Source organism: Pogoniulus pusillus, chromosome 17 (genome assembly GCF_015220805.1).
Source record: "Pogoniulus pusillus isolate bPogPus1 chromosome 17, bPogPus1.pri, whole genome shotgun sequence".
In the NCBI taxonomy this organism is placed as follows: domain Eukaryota; kingdom Metazoa; phylum Chordata; class Aves; order Piciformes; family Lybiidae; genus Pogoniulus; species Pogoniulus pusillus.
Window position 1 is genome coordinate 10,411,833 of NC_087280.1, and position 19,024 is coordinate 10,430,856.

The following is a 19,024-nucleotide window of genomic DNA, read 5'->3' on the forward strand; positions in this document are numbered from 1 at the left end:
TATTTTTCTAATAAGGCAATTAAAGCTTATTGTTTGAAAACTCCGTAACAGGTGATTGTTTTGGTCCCTTGAACTGAGTGAAGGGGATATCTGGGAATTAGCTTGGCATATAGAAGTTTGTATTGTTATGGGCTGTTGGCCTGAGTATGTCAACATTTCCAAGAATGCCAATTGCTGGAAGAAGTCCAGCTAATTTCATATTCAGACTGTGACTTAGCTGTTGGTCTTTATGCAACTTCAAGATCCATGTGTATGTTGCTGAATGGTGAGGTTCTATGTTGAAACTGAAAAGATTCTTGATTGGGATTTTGTATGAGGTTCAGCCTCTGCTAATCGCTAAGAGGCTCCTCTGGAGAGAAAAAAAACCCCAAGAAAATCCCACCCTTCACACAATCAAATAAGACAGTTTTGTTTTATTTTGAATTATGTCTGTGACCCTAAGTTAAATTAGTTTATCTTTTACTTTATTTCACTTGTTCTTCTGTTTTACATACAATACAGTGAGGATAATGCATATCAAGGTAGTGCACCTAATCATTACTACTTATACTACTTAAGATTAGCTATAGTGATTAAGATAGATATGTCACCAATTGCCTTAATACACTTCACCATCCAGATCCACAGTCCTGCGGAGCCACGGTTACAGTGAGAATTCGGAGTACCTTTCCTGGCAGCTGGGAAGTCCTGTGCAGTGCATCCAGTCTGAGGTGAGCCTTCCAAAGTTGCTGTAAGAGGGTCCAGCAAGTTCATGTACCTTTAAATGTGGGAATACCTGGTTTTATTCTGTTACGTTCCTCCCACGGCCTGTTTGGTTTTTGACCACATCCTTCCCAACAGGGCCAACTAATCTGTCTGCATGGCTTTTTGCAGTCTCCCAAAGTGGTCTTTATACCAAGCAAGGCCATCTGCCTGCAGGACCTTGATGTTTTACCAAAGAAGGCTGGATATCTGCTTATGTGGCCTTGATGCTCTGCTAAACAAGGAAAGCTAAATGCATTGTCACAACATTTCTTTCCCACTCATGATTGTATTTTGTCTAGGTTACATTTTTCATTATGAGTGTATATATTTTGCTAATGGTTATGTACTAGGAATAGATACATATTCCACTAATGAGCAGATACTAGTGATATCTAATGTTTGGTTTAGTTGTTCATCTAGAGGTCAGCTTTAGCTCAGGCCACAGCACTTCAGTGTTGTATATTTATTTACATAATGAGCTCAGTTACCTGCATCATATTAATGTCCCCTATACGCTGTCTCTAGCAAACTGAGAGGAAAAATGTTCAGTTTAGCATAATTTAAGTACCATGCTGAGGCAGTGCAAAAGCTGCATTAGCACTGGCATTAACAACACAAAGTAACATGCCTGCATCTCTCTGTGGGGAGTGATGTTGAACTTCAGACAAACCATTTAACTACGAAGTTTCTCATAGGAAAACTGAGACTAGTATGGTTGCACAGATTTGTGCTCAGATAGGGTCTGCGTTTAGTGGCTGTGCTCACATAACATGCCCATGTTAGGAGGAAGGTAAGACTGCATTACCTTGTTTATCTGGTGGCTGGAGGCTTTCTGTGAGTTTGGGAAGAACAGACTTGGGGAGTGCATGAGCATGATGAATACTTTTTGTGTTCGTTTCCTTGAAGTGGATTTGGGGTGAATGTGTGGTTGGACTATGTATTTCTGCTTTAGTACAGGTGAGTCAACCTCTTTCAGATTCACATCTTTGCTTTTTCATCCCCATTTCTAGCATCCATACATCTAGAGTAACTTGAAATATGATAACTTCCGTATGTATTTAAAGTATTTATTCCCATTAAATTTTATCTTGGAAATGTTTCTGGAGTGCTACCATGGAGGCAGACAAGCTTGAGCTCAGTTGATGTGCTTGAAAAAGCTTTAGGGACAGGTGACTAAATTGTCCTTGTCTTAGGCAGTCCATCTTTGTTACAATGAGAATGCTGTTGATACTTGTTCCTGATAAGTATTCTTGCATATTTATAGCAGGCACAGAAGTTTGTTTGATTACTGCTTTGTAAAGTGTTGACAAAACTTCCACTGATTTCACATGGATGTTTATTAGATGGGAAGATGAAGTAGGTTTTTTGTTTGTTTGTTTCTGACTTTGTCTAAGTTTAATAACAAATTTGTTTGGTTTAGGTTTTTTACCTTATTGCAGGCTCTTACTAAAAAGGGAATGTGGTTGGATAATCCCAAATTTGCTTGACAATATTAGCAGAATAGTCACCTGTCATTGCCATTCCTGGTACAGGGTGATGCCACAGAGACTGGACTCAACCTTTGCTTGTACTTTTGTGTTAGTATGGTAGGGTTGTTTCCTTAGTGAGTTTAAGGGAAAACCCTGTAAGAGTTGGCCTTGAGAACCAGGATTTGGATTTTTAAAAAATATGCAGCATGTAATTACAAGAATGCTTAAATGCAAGAATGGGAGCTGTGGAGTCCTCTGAACTTCAGGTCTGTCCTCAGGTGGTGGGTTTTCTAATGCTGGAAAAACTGGCTAACATACTGTAAAGACAATAGATAGTGATGTTTAGAGGGAAGAGAAATCTTTGTAGTATAGGCATAAGCGAATCAAGGCAAGCTCTGTGCATGGGAATTGCTTAGAATTGTAGATTTGTTAAGGTTGGAAAAGACCTTTAAAATTGAATTCAACTGTAACTCAACTATTGTGACTAAACTATATCTTTAAGTTTTACATCTCTACACTTTTTGAACAATTTCATCACCTCCCTGGGCAGCCTGTTCCAATGCCTCACTACTCTCAGTGAAGAATTCTTTCCCGATGTCCAAACTAAACCTCCCTTGGCACAGTTTAAACCCATTTCCTCTTGTCCTACCTCTAGTTACCTGGGAGAAGAGACCATTGCCAGCCTCACTACAACCTCCTTTCAGGTACTGGTAGAGAGCAATAAGATCTCCCCTTCTCCAGATTAAACATCCCCAGCTTGCTCAGCTACTTCTCTTATGACATGCTCTCCAAACCCTTCAGCAGCCTTGCCAGCTGGTAAACTGGAGATCATAGAATCACTGAATCATTCAGGTTAGAAAAAAAAATTGAGACCATCAGGTCCACCCTACTCTACCAAGTTCACCACTAAACCATGTTGCTAAAGACCACATCTAAACGACCTTTCCATGTCCAGGGATAGTAACTCAACCACCTCCCTTGACTACTCTTTCAGTGAAAAAAAAAAATCCCTAATGAGGCCATTCCCTCTTGTTCTAGCACTAATTGCCTGTGAGAAGAGACCAGCAACTACTTCTCTATATTGTCCTTTCAGGTAGTAGTAGAATGTGATAGCGTCTACCCTTAGCCTCCACTTCCTCAAACTAAACAGCCGCAGTTCCTTCAGCTACTCTTCATCAGACTCTAGGCCCTTCACCGAGTTGCTGCTGCTCCAGTGCCTCAGCATCTTTATTGTATTCAGATGTCCAAACCAGAACATGATACTTGAGGTGTGGCCTCACTAGTGCTGAGCACAGAAGGACAATCGCCTCCCTACTCCTGCTGGTCACACTGTTTCTGAAGCAAGCCAGAATGCCATTGGCTTTTTTTGTCCTGGGCACACTGCTGGCTCCTATTCAGGCACTTGTTGATTAGAACCCCCAGGTCTGTTTCTCCCAGACATGTTTCCCCAAGCCTGTGATGTTGCATGAGGTTGCTGTGGTTCAGGTGCAGACCTGGCACTTGGCCTTGTTGAGGCACAAACCATTGATCTTGGCTCATTGATCCAGTCTAAGTCACTCTGTAGAGCCTGCCTACCCTCAAGCAGATCAACACTTCCACCTAACAGTGTCCTCTGCAATTTTGCTAATGGTGCACTCTAACTCCTCATAAGGATAATCAATAACGATGTTAAACAGAAGTGTTTCTAATACTGAGCCCTGAGGGACATCCTTTATGACTGGCTGCCAGCTGGCTTTAACTCCCCTGACTGCCACTGTTCAGGCCTGTGTCTTATCTAACAGGGCATATGCTCATCCAAGCTATGACCAGCCAGTTTTTTCATGAGTGTCAAAGGCTTTATGGAAGTTCAGGTAGACAATATTCACAGCCTTTCCCTGATCCATTAGGCAGGTCATCTTGTAGGAGATTGGGTTCTGATGAAGGCTTACAAGCAGGAAGCATAATGGCACTTGAAATGATCTGTTCCATAACCCCTGGCACCAAGGCCAAATGGACAGGTCTGTAGTTCCCTGGATCTTCCTTTCAGCCTTTATTTTAGATGAATGTCGCATTTAGTAGCTTCCAGTCCACTGGGGCCTCCCCAAATACCCAGTCCTTCTGGTAAGTAATGGAAAGTGGCTTGGTGGGCACATCTGCCAACTCTAACCCATACAGCTCCATAGGCTTGTGTGCATCTAAGTGGCATAGCAGGTCACTGACCACCTCCTCTTTGTGTTTACCTCATTCTGCTTCCTCATGAGATGGGAGACAGGGAGGGGCTGGGTGTCCAGGAAGCATGTAGTTCTCCTGCTAAAGACTGAGGCCAAGTAGGTGTTGAGCACCTCGGCCTTTTCCTCATCCTTTGTCACTATATTTCCTCCTGCATCCAATAATGGAGATTCTCCCTAGTTCTTCTTTTGTTGTTGTATTTATTTTATTGTTCTTACCTGCTGTAGCTAGGTTGAGTTCTAGCTGGGCTTTGGCTATCCTAATTTTCTCCCTGCATGTGCTTTCTACATTTTATAGCCCTTATGAGAGGATTGCCCCCTCTTCCAAAAGCCACATGCTCTCTTTTTGTTCCTGAGCTCTAGTCAAAGCTCTCAATTCAGCTGAGCTGATCCCCTTCCCTGCCAACTGTTTTTTGGGCATGTGGGGACAGCCTTGCTTGTGTGCATGTATATGCTCTAATAGCAAGTGCCACAAATTACCTTTTTGACAAGACACTCTGCAAGACAGGACATCGAAAAATCTTGCCAGCCAATGTTTGATACAGGAGATGCATCTTAAAGTAGTAATTGTCAATCTAGATACATTGCAAACAGGTTGTTTCTTGGCAACCTTCAGTGCCCCCAATTCCTGTCCTTAATGACAGATTTGAAATCCTGGTTTATGCAAATTGTGTCAAATCATAGCATATTTTGGACTCAGATATCTATTTTTTGCTGGGGCTTATAATTACATTTGGCTCCCGAGCTCTGTCTGTGAATGGCTGATACAGTAATCCACAGCGCAAGCAAACTCCTGAGATGAGTGTCTTTGAATTTAGAAGAGATATTGCCCTGAAGAAAGGGTGTTAAATGTCAGATATGAAACAGCACACAGAGGGGAAGTTCGGGTCCCTTCTGAAGACAACATTATGGGATTTCTGTGGTTCCTACATCCAGATTCTTAGATTAAGCCAGCTAAAGGGGGTTGGTCACACTGTTAAATGAACCCCAAGTCAGTTTCAGGTTATACATGAAAGCAGACTGGTAGCTTTTAGCATGGATCTCTGTTTTGCCATAGTGTACACATGAACATCAGCTTCACAAACTTCTTATTGAAAAACTTCACTCCTGACCGGGACAGCAGTTCACAGCAATCACTTCTAGGCTTCTCATAGGACTGAGAACAGATGTCTCATTCTTCTGATGAGAGTGAGCCTCCAAGGCATGGAATGGCAACAGCAACCATGTTGATAATCCTGGACATGGTGGCAGAACATGGGAAGGATGGTTGCTTGGTTTGTTTTAATTCCCATTAGAGTCTGAACTTGAGCAAAATCAAGGTGGTTTTTTTAACTACTTTTGAGCTTACTAACTGTATTTTACTTGATAGGAAGACCTTGTATCTGCACCTAACACAACTCTGGGTAAGGCTCCATGTTTTCTTCCTGACTTTCATTTGTACTTGCTACTTTGCCTATCTCCTTTATTTCAGATAGCCGCAGTAAAGTATATCTATAGTATTTATTTTGTGAGCCAGGATGGCTTTGTTTTTGTTCTGTCTGTGGCTGAGTTGAGGCGTGATTTTGGAGCAGGTCCCACGTCTCTTTCATGGCACCTTTTCTCTGTAGAACAGATTTTGCTGTTCCTTTGATGATCACAACAGGTTTCAGGGGCAGTGCAAATACTGTCCATTGAATATAGAGCTATTATCTGATCAACTGGATTTTGCTGAGATGATACCAGTTAAAAAAGTCAAAAGCACTTTGTGGCAAAAGAGTGTGGCAAAGATCAGTTTAAACCTTGGTTTGTATTTCAGTCTACTCAGGCTGGTAGGATGCATTCCCAAGGTGATAAGGAAAACAAAGGAAGCAATAGCTTCAGTTTGGCTGTTAAGATGAGCTGTAAAAAACACCCTTTAATGAATCACGATGCAATGAGGTGCTGTCTCGAGAGCTAGCCAGAACATGGATTATCCTTTTCATTCCCTTTTGACATGAGTGTGAAACTTCATGGATGTGTACCTTCGCTTCTTAGTGCTAGCTGCACTTGCTTATGGAAGGGACCGTTTGGGGCTCTGTATTGTGCTCAGTGTTTTCAATGCTGGTTTGAATGACAAAGATACAATCAAGGTGGAGGAGCTTGTAAACAGTTTGAAGGATGGGAACAGAACTAGGAAACAAAACAAAACCATGAAACCCTGGCACCTGCCACTGAGAAATGTGCACTGGGGATAACTGGATAGGTGGTGGGATGCAGCCAGGTGCAGAGGGGCTGCAGTAGGCTGTAAGCCAGGGGTCAGTTCAGTAAGGTGAGGTTGCTGGCTTCTGTTGGCGTTGAAGTTGCTGTGATAGGACGGGTCTCTCCCCGGCTCCTGGCGATATCCGGGCTGCCTAGTCTGGGATCAGAGGACCAACAAAACTCGTAAACGTCCCTGATGAAGAGACGAGTAAATTGTTCAGTCTAGGAGAAGGATAAAAACAGGCTCGGGAGAGAGAGGAGGGCAATACCGGCTCTTGCACAGAGCGGCCTGAGCCGGGGCTTGAGGCGGGAGGGGGCAGCCCTGCCCGCTGCCCTGCTTTTCGGTACTCCGCCTTTGGTAAAACCCGGTCTGCGACCCTCGAGGGTTCAGAAGCGCGGCGAGGGGGGCGGGCAGCGCCTGTGGGCCCCACGCCGGTGCCCCCGCGGAACGACTCTTCCCCCGGGCGACCGTCGGTCGGTCGGTCCGTCCACCCGCCTGCCGGTGGGAGGCATCGCGCCGCCCGCCTGCCCGCCGCTCCCACAATGCACAGAGCGGCGGCAGCCCAGCCGCCCGCCAGGTAGCAACATGGCGTGCCGCGCCCGGGCCGCCGCCTGAGCATCCTCCCGCCCGCCTCCGCCCTCCTGCCGCTGGGCTGCCGCAGAAGGGCCGCCCGCGCCCTGCGCCATGGCAGCCTCCGAGCTCTACACGAAGGTAGGGCGGCGGCGGGGCCGGGGGCTGCGCGGGGGCGGGCGAGGCGGGAAGCGCGGCTCGGGCTGGCATCTTCGCTCCCCTCCCTGAGCGGAGGGAGGACGCGGGCAGGGGCCGTCTCTGTTAGCGGCGGCTCCGTCGGGAGCCCGCGTCTCTTGCCAAGATGGACTCGCATCCCGGCGGAGAGCGGGGGCAGGTCTCCGCCGCCGGTACGTGCTTGGCCCGGTGAGTCACGGCTCCACCGCCCCCCGGAGAGGCTCTGCCCGCGGTGCCGGGCCGGGCGGGGGACGGCGGGGAAGCAGCGCCGCTGCAGCGGCGTCCACCCGCAGAGTACCGCAGGGGAACGGCCCGTGCCGCCTTTCCCGTGGAGGGCACCGGGGACTTGGCGGGAGCAGGCTGGCTCCACCAGCTCGGGAGTGATGCGGCGCTCTCTGGGAAGTGCTGTGGGTCAGAACAGCCATTCCCTGCCGTTCCGTCATCTTCAGAAACGCCGTCCCGTTCCTCGTTGGACACCTTTAGCAACGCGCCGGTGCTAAACTAACCGTTTGGGTGACGCTGCACCTTTAGATCTCGTTTATTCTTTGGGCAGCCGTTCAGAAGCCCGGCGGTCAGCAGCGATGCTTCTGCGCGGCTCCCGCAGGCCCTTCACGCAGACCTTTTTCTCATCTTTTTTAGTCCCGTGGGTTAGTATCTCATCAGCTTCACCCGGAAACGGTCACTGCCCTGTGCATCTCGGTGGTGGCAAAGCTGCAAGCCGACAGCTCTGCAAATGCTTCACCCACTAGCAGTGCATTGCTTTCTTTGCTCTGCGTTGCTTGAGTGCAAATACCTGAGGAGAGTGACAGACAATGGATTTTTGAGGGCGGAAGGGATTGAGTGGGCTCCTCAGAACTGAGCACCGTGGTACAGCACAGCATGCTGCTTCGAAAAAGCTTGCACTGGCAGAGTACGTCTTCTGGAAGGCCGTGCTGTCTAGAGCCTTGGCCACTTCATGAAATACTCCAAAATTAGCCCCAGTCTAGCTCATTGTGTGAGGAGGGAAAGGAAAGGAAACAGCCTTTTTGTTTTGGCATGAGTAGTTCAACGTATTTGTCGATAGCAGGGACAGCACATTGTACCAATCAGTACAGATCAGATTGGACAATCCCTTCAGTAGGCTTGGCCATATCTGAATGGTGTATTTGTATAGCAGGGGCTGAATGTGAGGAAGTGAGGTGCACACGTGTGCCCCCTAAACAATGATGAAAACCAGTTAATGTGAGGCATCTTTATATCTTGAGTGTTACAGAAGAGGGTCTATGTTAACTGCCATTGCACAGAGATGAAAATCAGCATTTTGGCCAAGAGAGCACTGGTGCTGTAGAGCTGCTCTAAGGTGCCCAGTAGACCTCTATGTAAGGAGCTCTTTTAGAAGGGTATTCTTCATTTGTGTCTCTCTGTAGATGTTATGGAGTGAACTCTCTTATAAAGAGTTCAGCAGAAATACTTAAAAAAATTCCATTCCTGTCTGACCTTGAATTAACTTTCTTGAGGTCAGAATGTACTTGCTTTGGTCAGAAGCTGCTCCAGAAATGTGGGCATCTTTGGCCAGTGTTGCAGTGGAAAGTTCAGGGCACCTTGTAGTTCATGAGGAAGGCATGGCTCTGAACTGGGCCCTGGGATGGGAAATCTGCTGGATGTTAGAGACTGTCTCTGCTGTCTTCCCCTTTGCTGGCTTTTTCCCCAAGTAAAGCCATCACACCATTTAAATCACATTCAGTATCTCATCCTTGATTAAGAAACATAAATAATGGATCTAGGGTCATAGTGCACAGAGATAAAAGAGCAAACAGAGTTTGAGAAGCATGGGGGTGATCCTCCAGTAGGGGCTTACTTGGGAACAGGGGTCAGTGAGATTTCTCCAGTGGTTTACTCGCACCACAGGCTGCTCTTCTCTTTAGAGGTATATGTAGGCACGGAAAGAGCGACTTTCACAGCTTTTTTGTACTTGCAGACAGAGTGAGGATTGTTATTCAGGACAGCTGCTTAAAGTACCAGAGCATCAACACTTAACATATGGTTTTGGCATAGATACCTTGCTGGCAAGCAAGGGTAGAGTATGAATTTGCAGCACATCATTGCTGACTCTGTGTGTGCCCTGAAGCGAAGAACCTGGCAGCTCTCTTCCCCTCTCGCACTGGAAACCCATGTCCCAGGTTGCCTGAGCTGTTCAGGTAGCTGTATTAATGTGGGATATTTGGAACAAGAGCTGGTAAAATTATGCTGTGTGAATGACCAGTGTTGCAAAGAAGCATCAGTATCTCTTCAAATGTTGTCTGAGAAAGGGAGAAGCAGACTTCTTATTTCCAGATATTACTGGTGTGAGTGGGACTCTGCTGTATGCTTCAGAATATCTAGTCTTGCTAACCTGCACTATTAGCCTTTAAATTTGGTTTCTCTTCATGCATGTTTGTCCCAACGCTGTCCCAAGCACCTGTGCCATCCTAAAATTGCCCAAAGAAACTCTTATTTTCCCAAGCTAAATTAGTTCCTGTGAGAAAGTCATTCCACTCCCATAAAAATTCTGTTCCTTTGATTCATCCAGGTGTACATTTCAACTTGATGACTGTATAGACAGCCTTCTTCTTGGACGTGGTTGTAGTCAATCTAGAGATCGGAATTCAAGTTAAAGGAATTACTTTAGCCTGCTCACAAGCTAGTTGTGAACTGCAGAGCCCAAACCGTGCTGGGATTTGTATTTCTGTGTCTGGTGATGCTGCAAATACAGACTGCTGGAGGGCATTAACTTCATGTTTGGGGTGCAGCAGGTTAAAACTGCTACATGGGTTGCATCCCAGGTGTTCTAATTTAAAACCTTGCACCTGCGAGCTCCGTTTAACTTGTCCTGTTGAACATCTATTGCTGGCAGGTTGGTGGTCATGCTGTAAGAGTGCTTCTGAAAGTTTTGGTTCTTTGACTTGGGAAACAAACAGAAGAATGTATGTTTGTTTCCTGAATCACTGTAGACCTGCCAAGTGGTGCTCGATTGCAGTTGATCAACACTTTAGTAACTGTTGACCAACAACAGATATATAACTACTTGTGCTGACTCACAAAAATGTGGGGACAATCTCGGCCATGCATTGGCTTTTGCTAAAGTGTAATCTGCTTTTCTTGGAAATTAAGAAGTGAGAACACTTTGCCTGGGCTCATCTTCTCTGCATTTGCTGAACCACCACATTTTGTGTTAGATGTGACCTTTGTGAGTTCCAGGTGTGCTAAACCAAGCCCTAGTACATGCTTTCATTGCCTGTACTGAAAAAATTCAAAGTATATCAGAGAGTTGTTTATGCTGCCTCTTAGTGTGAAAAGTTGATATAGTTCAGTTGTTTTTGTTCTTCATTTCCGTCCTTTTTTTCCCCTGGGTTTGAGTTGTTTCTGTTTCATGCTGTGCTTTCATAAGCATGCCACTTTTCCCTCTTGGGATTTCTGTTTGTTTTGTATGGCTGTGTGCAATTTATCTACCCATTCAGTAAGACAGTCATTTATTTTGATTCTTGGTGCTAGTAATATGTTCCTTCCTTTCCAGCAACTTTGAGATTAGAGACAACTAGCTCGAGATATACCTTTGAACACAGAGGAGGAATCAGTAAACAGTTTTCATTGGAGAGCATGCTCTGGACAAGCTGATTGCAGTAGCTGACCTTCAGATTGCTCCTTGAAATGTTCAGTTTGAGGGTTTACAGGCAGTAAATTGAGTTAGGGAAGTGTCAGGGAACTGCATAGAACAAAAACCCTCTTGTGCAGTCTCAGCATCACAAGGAGCCATTTCTTGCTTTTCTGAGCTGTCTGCACGCAGCTGCTTCGGGTGTGAAGCCACAGTGTTGGGAGACTTGGTCTTCCCTTCAGTTTTGATGGGTCCTTGCAGGCAAAAATGGCAAAAGGCAGATACTGTCCATTTCATGGCTCTTCTTGGGTATGTTAATGGTACATGGGGAGGGAAGTGCAGAAAAAATGAGCATAATAAAGAAAAGATACCTGCATTTCTAGATTGCATGTCTGCAATCTATCATTCTTGTTAAGAGAAACTATGAGCCTTGGGAAGCAAGACAAGTGATGGTTTGATTCAGAGCCCAGTCTGTGCCAGAGCTGCTTCCCTGGGTGCTGAGCGTGTTGGAGGAGGGAATCATACTACCCTGGGCTGGGTGGTGGGGCCAGAGAGAACAAGATGTTTATGAAAGCTTTTTATTGCAGCCCACAAATAATCCTCCTCTCCTCCTCTCCTCCTCTCCTCCTCTCCTCCTCTCCTCCTCTCCTCCTCTCCTCCTCTCCTCCTCTCCTCCTCTCCTCCTCTCCTCCTCTCCTCCTCTCCTCCTCTCCTCCTCTCCTCCTCTCCTCCTCTCCTCCTCTCCTCCTCTCCTCCTCTCCTCCTCTCCTCCTCTCCTCCTCTCCTCCTCTCCTCCTCTCCTCCTCTCCTCCTCTCCTCCTCTCCTCCTCTCCTCCTCTCCTCCTCTCCTCCTCTCCTCCTCTCCTCCTCTCCTCCTCTCCTCCTCTCCTCCTCTCCTCCTCTCCTCCTCTCCTCCTCTCCTCCTCTCCTCCTCTCCTCCTCTCCTCCTCTCCTCCTCTCCTCCTCTCCTCCTCTCCTCCTCTCCTCCTCTCCTCCTCTCCTCCTCTCCTCCTCTCCTCCTCTCCTCCTCTCCTCCTCTCCTCCTCTCCTCCTCTCCTCCTCTCCTCCTCTCCTCCTCTCCTCCTCTCCTCCTCTCCTCCTCTCCTCCTCTCCTCCTCTCCTCCTCTCCTCCTCTCCTCCTCTCCTCCTCTCCTCCTCTCCTCCTCTCCTCCTCTCCTCCTCTCCTCCTCTCCTCCTCTCCTCCTCTCCTCCTCTCCTCCTCTCCTCCTCTCCTCCTCTCCTCCTCATTTTCCCCTTCCCAGGCCTAATGAAACACTGGCAGTGTAGCATCATTGGAAGCTAATTTCAAGTGAAGAGATCATACATAGATTTATATTAAACATTAAAATACCTGTTTTTATGCTGTAGACCTAACCTTGCAAGTTGTGTGAATTCTTTACTACATGTAAAGAATAATTGTGAAAGTTCCATTTATAATAATTGGTCTCATGTTTATAAATTCTTTGAGTGTCATGTTAAAACATTTGCTTAATGATGTTAGTGAGCTATGTGATATTCCCTACAAACTGTCAGCAGCAATCCTTGCAGAATAATAGTATCTGTCCATTGAGCTGCCACTGGCTATTCTCAGGCTGTTTCCATTGGAGAGATTTTATAGCAAGTGCCAAATAAATGAATGATTAAGTGAAGTGCTGTTGTGAGCCTGCTACGTGGGGAAATGTGTGCAGTGACCACTGCTGTGATCCTGCTATGTGGGGAAATGTGTGCAATGACCACTGTTCTGTTTCAGTGAGCCACATAGCTCCAGGTAAGAGTTGGAATGGGTAGACAGCTGGTCAGGCAGGTATGTCTGGCTCTTAGGGTCTCCTCGTGGGGCCTTTGGGATTTCAATCCTGTCCACATGTTCTAATAACAAAGTATTTTTTATCTTTTTAGTAAGACTCGTTGTTTAATCTCTGTAGGACTGTAGAAAGCATTTTTGTTGTTGAAATTTGCTCGTTGAACCAGGTGAATGGGAGGAAGTTACAGAACCATTCAGTATCATAAGTTTTCACTGTTTCTGGATGGTCTACTTCTAATAAGGTTGTAAAATAAGCAAGAAGTGGTAGTGAGGTTAACCATAGGTGGCATTTCTGCTATGAGGGGAAAAAGCAGTGTGCAATTATAAAGTCTGCTGTCCTCTGGGTACCAGTGGGATGGTGCCTGGATTTCTGTCAAGTCAGAACAGCCTACGCAGCATCCCTTGGAGGAGCTAGCCACTTGAGGTGTCCTACAGGGGCATTCACTGAAGTCAGTTTCATTGCTTGAAAACACAAACCATGTATCAAATAAATATTTAACTGTTTGAATGTCTTGGCTGTATTACTGGAGTCTTTGACACCTGTGTGTATGTACATGAGCATACATACAGATACTGCTCATTTGAAAGGTATCTTGGCTAGGGGGAAGATGATAGACTTTGTTTCAGTTCATGCTGTCAAGCAGCAAGAGCTCCTTGGGTAAGAGCTAGTGATTTATTTTATGCCTGTTTCTTAGCATCACCTTAGCTTGGTTTGCAGGTTTAAAGTCAGAGATGAGCAGACTCTGAACTCCTTTACTTGATTTTCTTTCATATGCTTGAAAGTGCAGAGGTTATTGCTGATTTAATTTTGTGCTCACTGTAGTGGATCAGTGTTTACTACTGTGTGTAGTGCGCTTGACTCTGATAGTGAATATTTGTACTGTTGGGCCCAGGGCCAAGAAACAGTGCTTGGGCAAGGCTTTTGTTTCTGCTGCTTCACTAGCAAACTACTCGAACGAGTAGGAGCAGCACCGTGCACCTTCTGCTTTCTTCTTTGCTGCTGAAATAGCAAGGAAGAACTTCATATTTTCCCTCAATAGAAGGTGGTGCTTGTTGCAGAAGATAGGATGTTAGGCACTGAAAAAGCCTACAGGTCTTGGAAGTTTTAATTATGTCTGTGAGCTGGACTGCTTGACTATTTCCTCAAACTGTATCTCTCTGCTTCAGTTACTGTTGTAGACCATAACTGTGCTCATGATACACCACAGCAGATGTATGCTTTTGTTCTGGGGATTATGCTCCTAAGAGTTCGGTTTAACTTGGTGTCAAAACTCTTAAATAAGTAGAATGACATTAGATACAAAACTAAACCTATCATCTAAAGGTTATGGGAGCTTGAGAAAATCCAGCTGTGTTGAATTCTGAGGCTCTTTGTAGAGTAACTTCTTCCTTTTATTTGCTTTACTTCTAAGCTGCATCCAGGATGGAGAGTTGTATCATTGGGTTGCTAAGGCCTCGTTTACCAAGGCTAACAGCAAGGCTTTTAGTGACTATCTTGGCAGTACCATGCTTTGTGCCACCCTTCCTTGGGACTGTGTCATTTCCTCCTTGTTCTCAGTGTTGCTTGTGTTTGTTTAACCCTGATCCTGCAAAGATTTGTCTTTATTCCCTGTGAGTAATCACATTGCTTAATTTTATGTAAACCTGAAAGATTGGGCCTTTTATTCTCTATTTCCTCTCATTGTAGGGAAATAACTTTGCTGTCGTTTACCTACTCATAATTGTGCAGGAAAACAAATGAAAATATATCCTAGGGATGCTGAATTGTCAGGTTCTTTGTGTTAAGCTGTGTGTGCAGTGTTGCAGTAAGTCAGGACCTGTCCACTTAAGTCCCAATTTTAATATTTAATAGCAAGAGTGTATCTTCAGGAGGAGCTTCCATTTTCAGGGCCCCCACTATTTCAGGGAGATTGTGGTTCCGTTTATCTGCTTTTAGCATAGCCCTCTCTCAGTTCATTACAGGCAGCCTGAGTGGAAAATACTGGGTGGGATGGGTAACCTCAGCTGCCCAGGACTGTGCAGAGGTGAAAAGCACCAGAGTTAGTGAGCTGATGATCTGTTTGAGTTTGGAGTCTTCTTATTCTTGTCCACCCAGGTCATAATCCATTTCTTGTTGTCTATGCTCGATTAACCACAGTACTTAGTAGTTTTATGTATTGTAGTATATTTGTATACGAATAAATTGTAAAGAAGAGGGCAGTGCTGGAAAAAAGTTTGTGTTTTTTTGGTTGCTTGGTTGTTTTTTGGTGCATGGGTTTAATTTTTTATTTGTTTATTCTTAAAAAAGAGAATCAGTACTTGGTGTGATTGCATTAGAGTAGCGCCCTTCTTGCTGAATCTTCGGCATTAAGGTAAGCTGGAAGGTAAGCACAGGAAACATTAAGTTTAAAGACTTCACTCCTATGTCTCTGGACTGCAGATGCTGACCCAAATTTTAATGTATCTGCAAGTTCTAATGCAAATAACTGTGCTGGCATCCAGCATGACCTGGACAGAGTGAAGAGTTGGACAGAGAGTAACCTTAAGGAGTTCAACAAGAACAAGCACAGTGTACTTTTACGCCTGACAAGGAATAAATCCATTTATCGGTACGGGTTAGGGGCTGACGTGCTAGAAGGCAGCTTTGTGGAAAAAGACCTGGGAGTCCTGGTGGACAACAGGCTAACCATGAGTCAGAATTGTGCCCTTGTAGACAGGAAGGCCAATAGCATCCTGAGGTGCATCAAGAAGAACGTGGCAAGAAGGTCAAGGGAGGTTCTTCTTGCCCTCTACTCTGTTTTGGTGAGGTCTCACCTAGAGTGCTGTGTTCAGATCTGGGCTCCCCAGTTCAAGGACAGGGAACTGCTCAAGAAAGTACAGCAAAGGGCTATGAAGATGATTAAGGGTCTAGACCATTCTTTTATGAAGAAAAGACTTGAGACTTTTTATTCTGGAGAAGACTGAGGGGACATCTTATCAGTGGTTATAAATACTTAAAAGATAGATATCAGGAATTTGGGGCCAATCTTTTTTTAGTGGTGCCCGATGACAAAGCAAGAGGTAACAGGCACAAATTTGAACATAAGAAGTTCCATCTAAACATGAGGAGGAACTTCTTTATGTTGAGAGTGGTGGAGCACTGGAACAGGCTGCCCAGAGAAGTGGTGGAGTTTCCATCTCTGGAGTCATTTAAAACCCGCCTGTATGCCTTCCATTGCAACCTGCTGTAGGTGAACCTGCTCTGACATGGGGGCTGGACTAGATGATCTCCAGAGGTCCCTTCCAACCTTCACCATTCTGTGAAATAAGCAAGTATGAATGAGAATTCACCATGTTGCTGCTGAAGGGTTTGAGGGAGCAGTACGAAGATCAAACTGGAGGAGCAGCAGTCAAGAGAGCAGAATGCAACTATGTCTGCAGGGTTGTCTTTGAGACTGTTACCTCTGCACGGTTTGGTGAAAGTTGAAAGCTGTCCATTGTTCATCAAGTCTTCATTTTTGCCTTTTAACTCTGCTTCAGGTGGGGCTGTAGGTGAAACTGTCAGGGTAATTCACAGAATAAAAGTTGCCACTGGTAATTAGCAGAAGTGGCTTGTGATTATTTAGCTTTTGGGAGACAGTGAGGATAAGATTGAGAGCAGACTCTTCCAGGATACTTACACTGCAGTCTGTTGAGAACCCTCACTTTGAAATTAAATGTAAAGGCTAGAGCAGTGTTGCTTTGAAGAGCTCTCATTCTGTCTTTATAGTGGTTAACACAGGGGAAATATGGTGTGTGCCTTGTCATGTCAAGGTTCCTGAGATTGCTGTGTGGTTAGATGTAAACTGCATGTTTCTAGCTTGACAGTTCTAAATATAGAGGAGCCAAGTCTTTTTATCTCAATGACTTTCTTACCCATATGGTCGTTTTTTTGGATATGAAAAATCGTGAAGTTCTGCTGCAGTTACCAGTGATGTCTTTGGGTTCTTCAGTTTGATTATCACAAGAGAATTTCGTAATTACTTTGTGATTTACAGGAGGACAGTCTTGCTCTTTGTAGAGCCAGGGAAATAAACTAAAAATACTATGAGTTGGTCAAACAATGCAGGAATTCATTGCCCCAACATGGCTTGTCACACGTTGCGCTCTGCAGACTCCATGGGTTATTCATAAGTGTCTTTAAAGCAGATGACCTCAGTTGTTTTGCTGAGGAAACCAGAAAGAGAGAATCCCAAGTTGCATTATGAGTTAGCGTATACCAATACAAGAAACATGGAACAGTTTTCCACGGAGGTTGAGCCTGTTTTGTCTGGAAAGGAAACATCAGCTGCCTCTGCAAGTGCTGGAAATCTGTGTTACAAGACATATGGAATGGAAATAGATGGATTAGACTATGTGTATGTTCAAGTAAGTAGAATATGTTTGATTGTTTTCTTGGTTTTAACCTGGGTGATGGCTGTATAGCCAATCAGATAGTAGCTTATTAGTATAACAGTTTATTAATAAAGGTTTAGGTTAAGTAGAGTTTTGACTTTTGATCTGGAGAGATATAAGGAAGGCTTCTTTGAAACTGCCAGACAATTTGATTGCTTTAGACATTTTCTCCCACAAGAAAATCTCATATGACAAGAAGTGTTTTCAGAAGCCATTAGAATTTGGTGTCAGTGCACTTCTTCCTTGTGAGAATCTTATCTATTGGAAATACAAAGGCAACAAACATTTTGCAAGTGATGAAATAGATAGTGCTTGTAGAGAACTTGGGATGGTTTCTTTAAGGTTAAATAAGGCATACAATTTTCAACCAGTGTGAAAGATTCCAATTTTGCTCCTCTTCCCAATTCAGAGGTGCTTTCTGTAATTTCCCATGATAATCAAGGGTAGAATTGCACTAGTGACAAGGCTAGACTTGCACTAGTGAGCTGCTCTGGACAGAGCAGCACTGGGGACCTGGCAGCAGTGATGTCCCAGCAGTACTTGCAGCCCGGCAGCCCAGCTGCACCCAGCAGCTTCTGTGCCTGCTTTGCACTGAAGGGTTTACTAGGGTAGGGCTGAAGATGTCAGTGGTAGAAATGGAGCCACACTCACCAGGGAGTTTCTGAGAGCAAGGCTGTGGCCGTTAACCCTAGTTCTGCTTTCGCAGCTTCCCCTGATGCTTTGGGGAAGGCTCTTTGAGAGCTTAAACTCTGCTTACAGGTTTTGAGTTAGAGCTTGCCAGGCCATTCATACCAGGTCATTCTGGTTTCCTTCTGCAAGGACCTACTGCTAATTCCTGGTGTAAAAGTGCTGGGACTAAATATAGCTTGATTAGATGTGCTTCACTGCAGTCGAGTTGCTGGTGTAACATGGCAGAAAAGTGTCTGTGGTGTGGAGTTTGCCATAATGAGAGAGTTCTGCTCTGGGTTAGCTGACTAAAACTAGTTTTCCCTGAATAGCTCAAGCCAAGTCAGGAACAGCTCTATTTTAATGATGTAACTGCATCTCAGCCTGAGGCTTCTGTGTCGTTCTAACATAAAATACTCAGTTACTTTTGGATTTTTGGAACCTCAAGTAAGCATTTTACTTTCAGTGTGCTGTTTTTTGGGAAGCTGGGATTAAGTAAGGTCAGAAGGATGCTGTCTGGACTTGCACTCAACCTTACAGGAAGACACTCAGAGAAGTGCAGCCTTACCTACTATCAAACTTTATGCCAGATATCTTTCCTTTCATTTTCACCTTTTTAATTAAGCTTTCACTGTTAAATCATTAGATGCTGTACAGGTATCAGAAAGTTCAGCCTTATTTCACTTCTGAGAGAGATGATCAATTGTGGGTCCGCTACTTTTTTCTCAGTAACTTGTGTCAGACTCCAGCACTGTAGCACTGCACAGCGCAGTACATCTGTGATCAGTACAGCCCTTTATTTTCCCTTCCTGCCTAAGTGAGTGCTAGATGCGCCAAACAGTCTCATGGCAGTGATGCAGATGGCTCTGTGCTGAAGCAGAAGCACTGAGACAAAAGGCAACGCTTCCTTTTTTCTGTGTGCAGGAACCCAAGATGAAGAGCCAGCTGCAGCCAGCGCTGTGAACCCCTCTGTCCCTAAGCAAAACCTGGGCTGTGCTGCGTTGTTGCTAGAACCGATTCAGTTAGCCTGTCTCCTCTGGGTGGGGTTGCCAGACGTTGGGGGAAACAATTATACAAAGCTTCTGTAAGATCTTCAGCCCATTTAAGAACCTGGGAAAATGAAATCAGCGTTTCACTGTGTGACATAAGTGTTTAAAGGCTTGACTGAATTTG

General features: G+C 45.0%; 1 protein-coding gene across 2 annotated transcripts in view; it reads left to right on the forward strand.

The window, feature by feature from the left end:
* Window positions 1-7,178: 7,178 nt before the first annotated feature.
* MYO5A (myosin VA) overlaps window positions 7,179-19,024 on the forward strand; it is a 110,574-nt gene continuing 98,728 nt past the window's right edge. For both annotated transcript variants that reach the window (XM_064157595.1, XM_064157596.1), the window contains exon 1: window positions 7,179-7,349. In XM_064157595.1, the coding sequence (XP_064013665.1) occupies window positions 7,323-7,349 (27 nt within the window). In that variant the 5' untranslated portion in view covers window positions 7,179-7,322. The remainder of the gene's footprint in view (window positions 7,350-19,024) is intronic.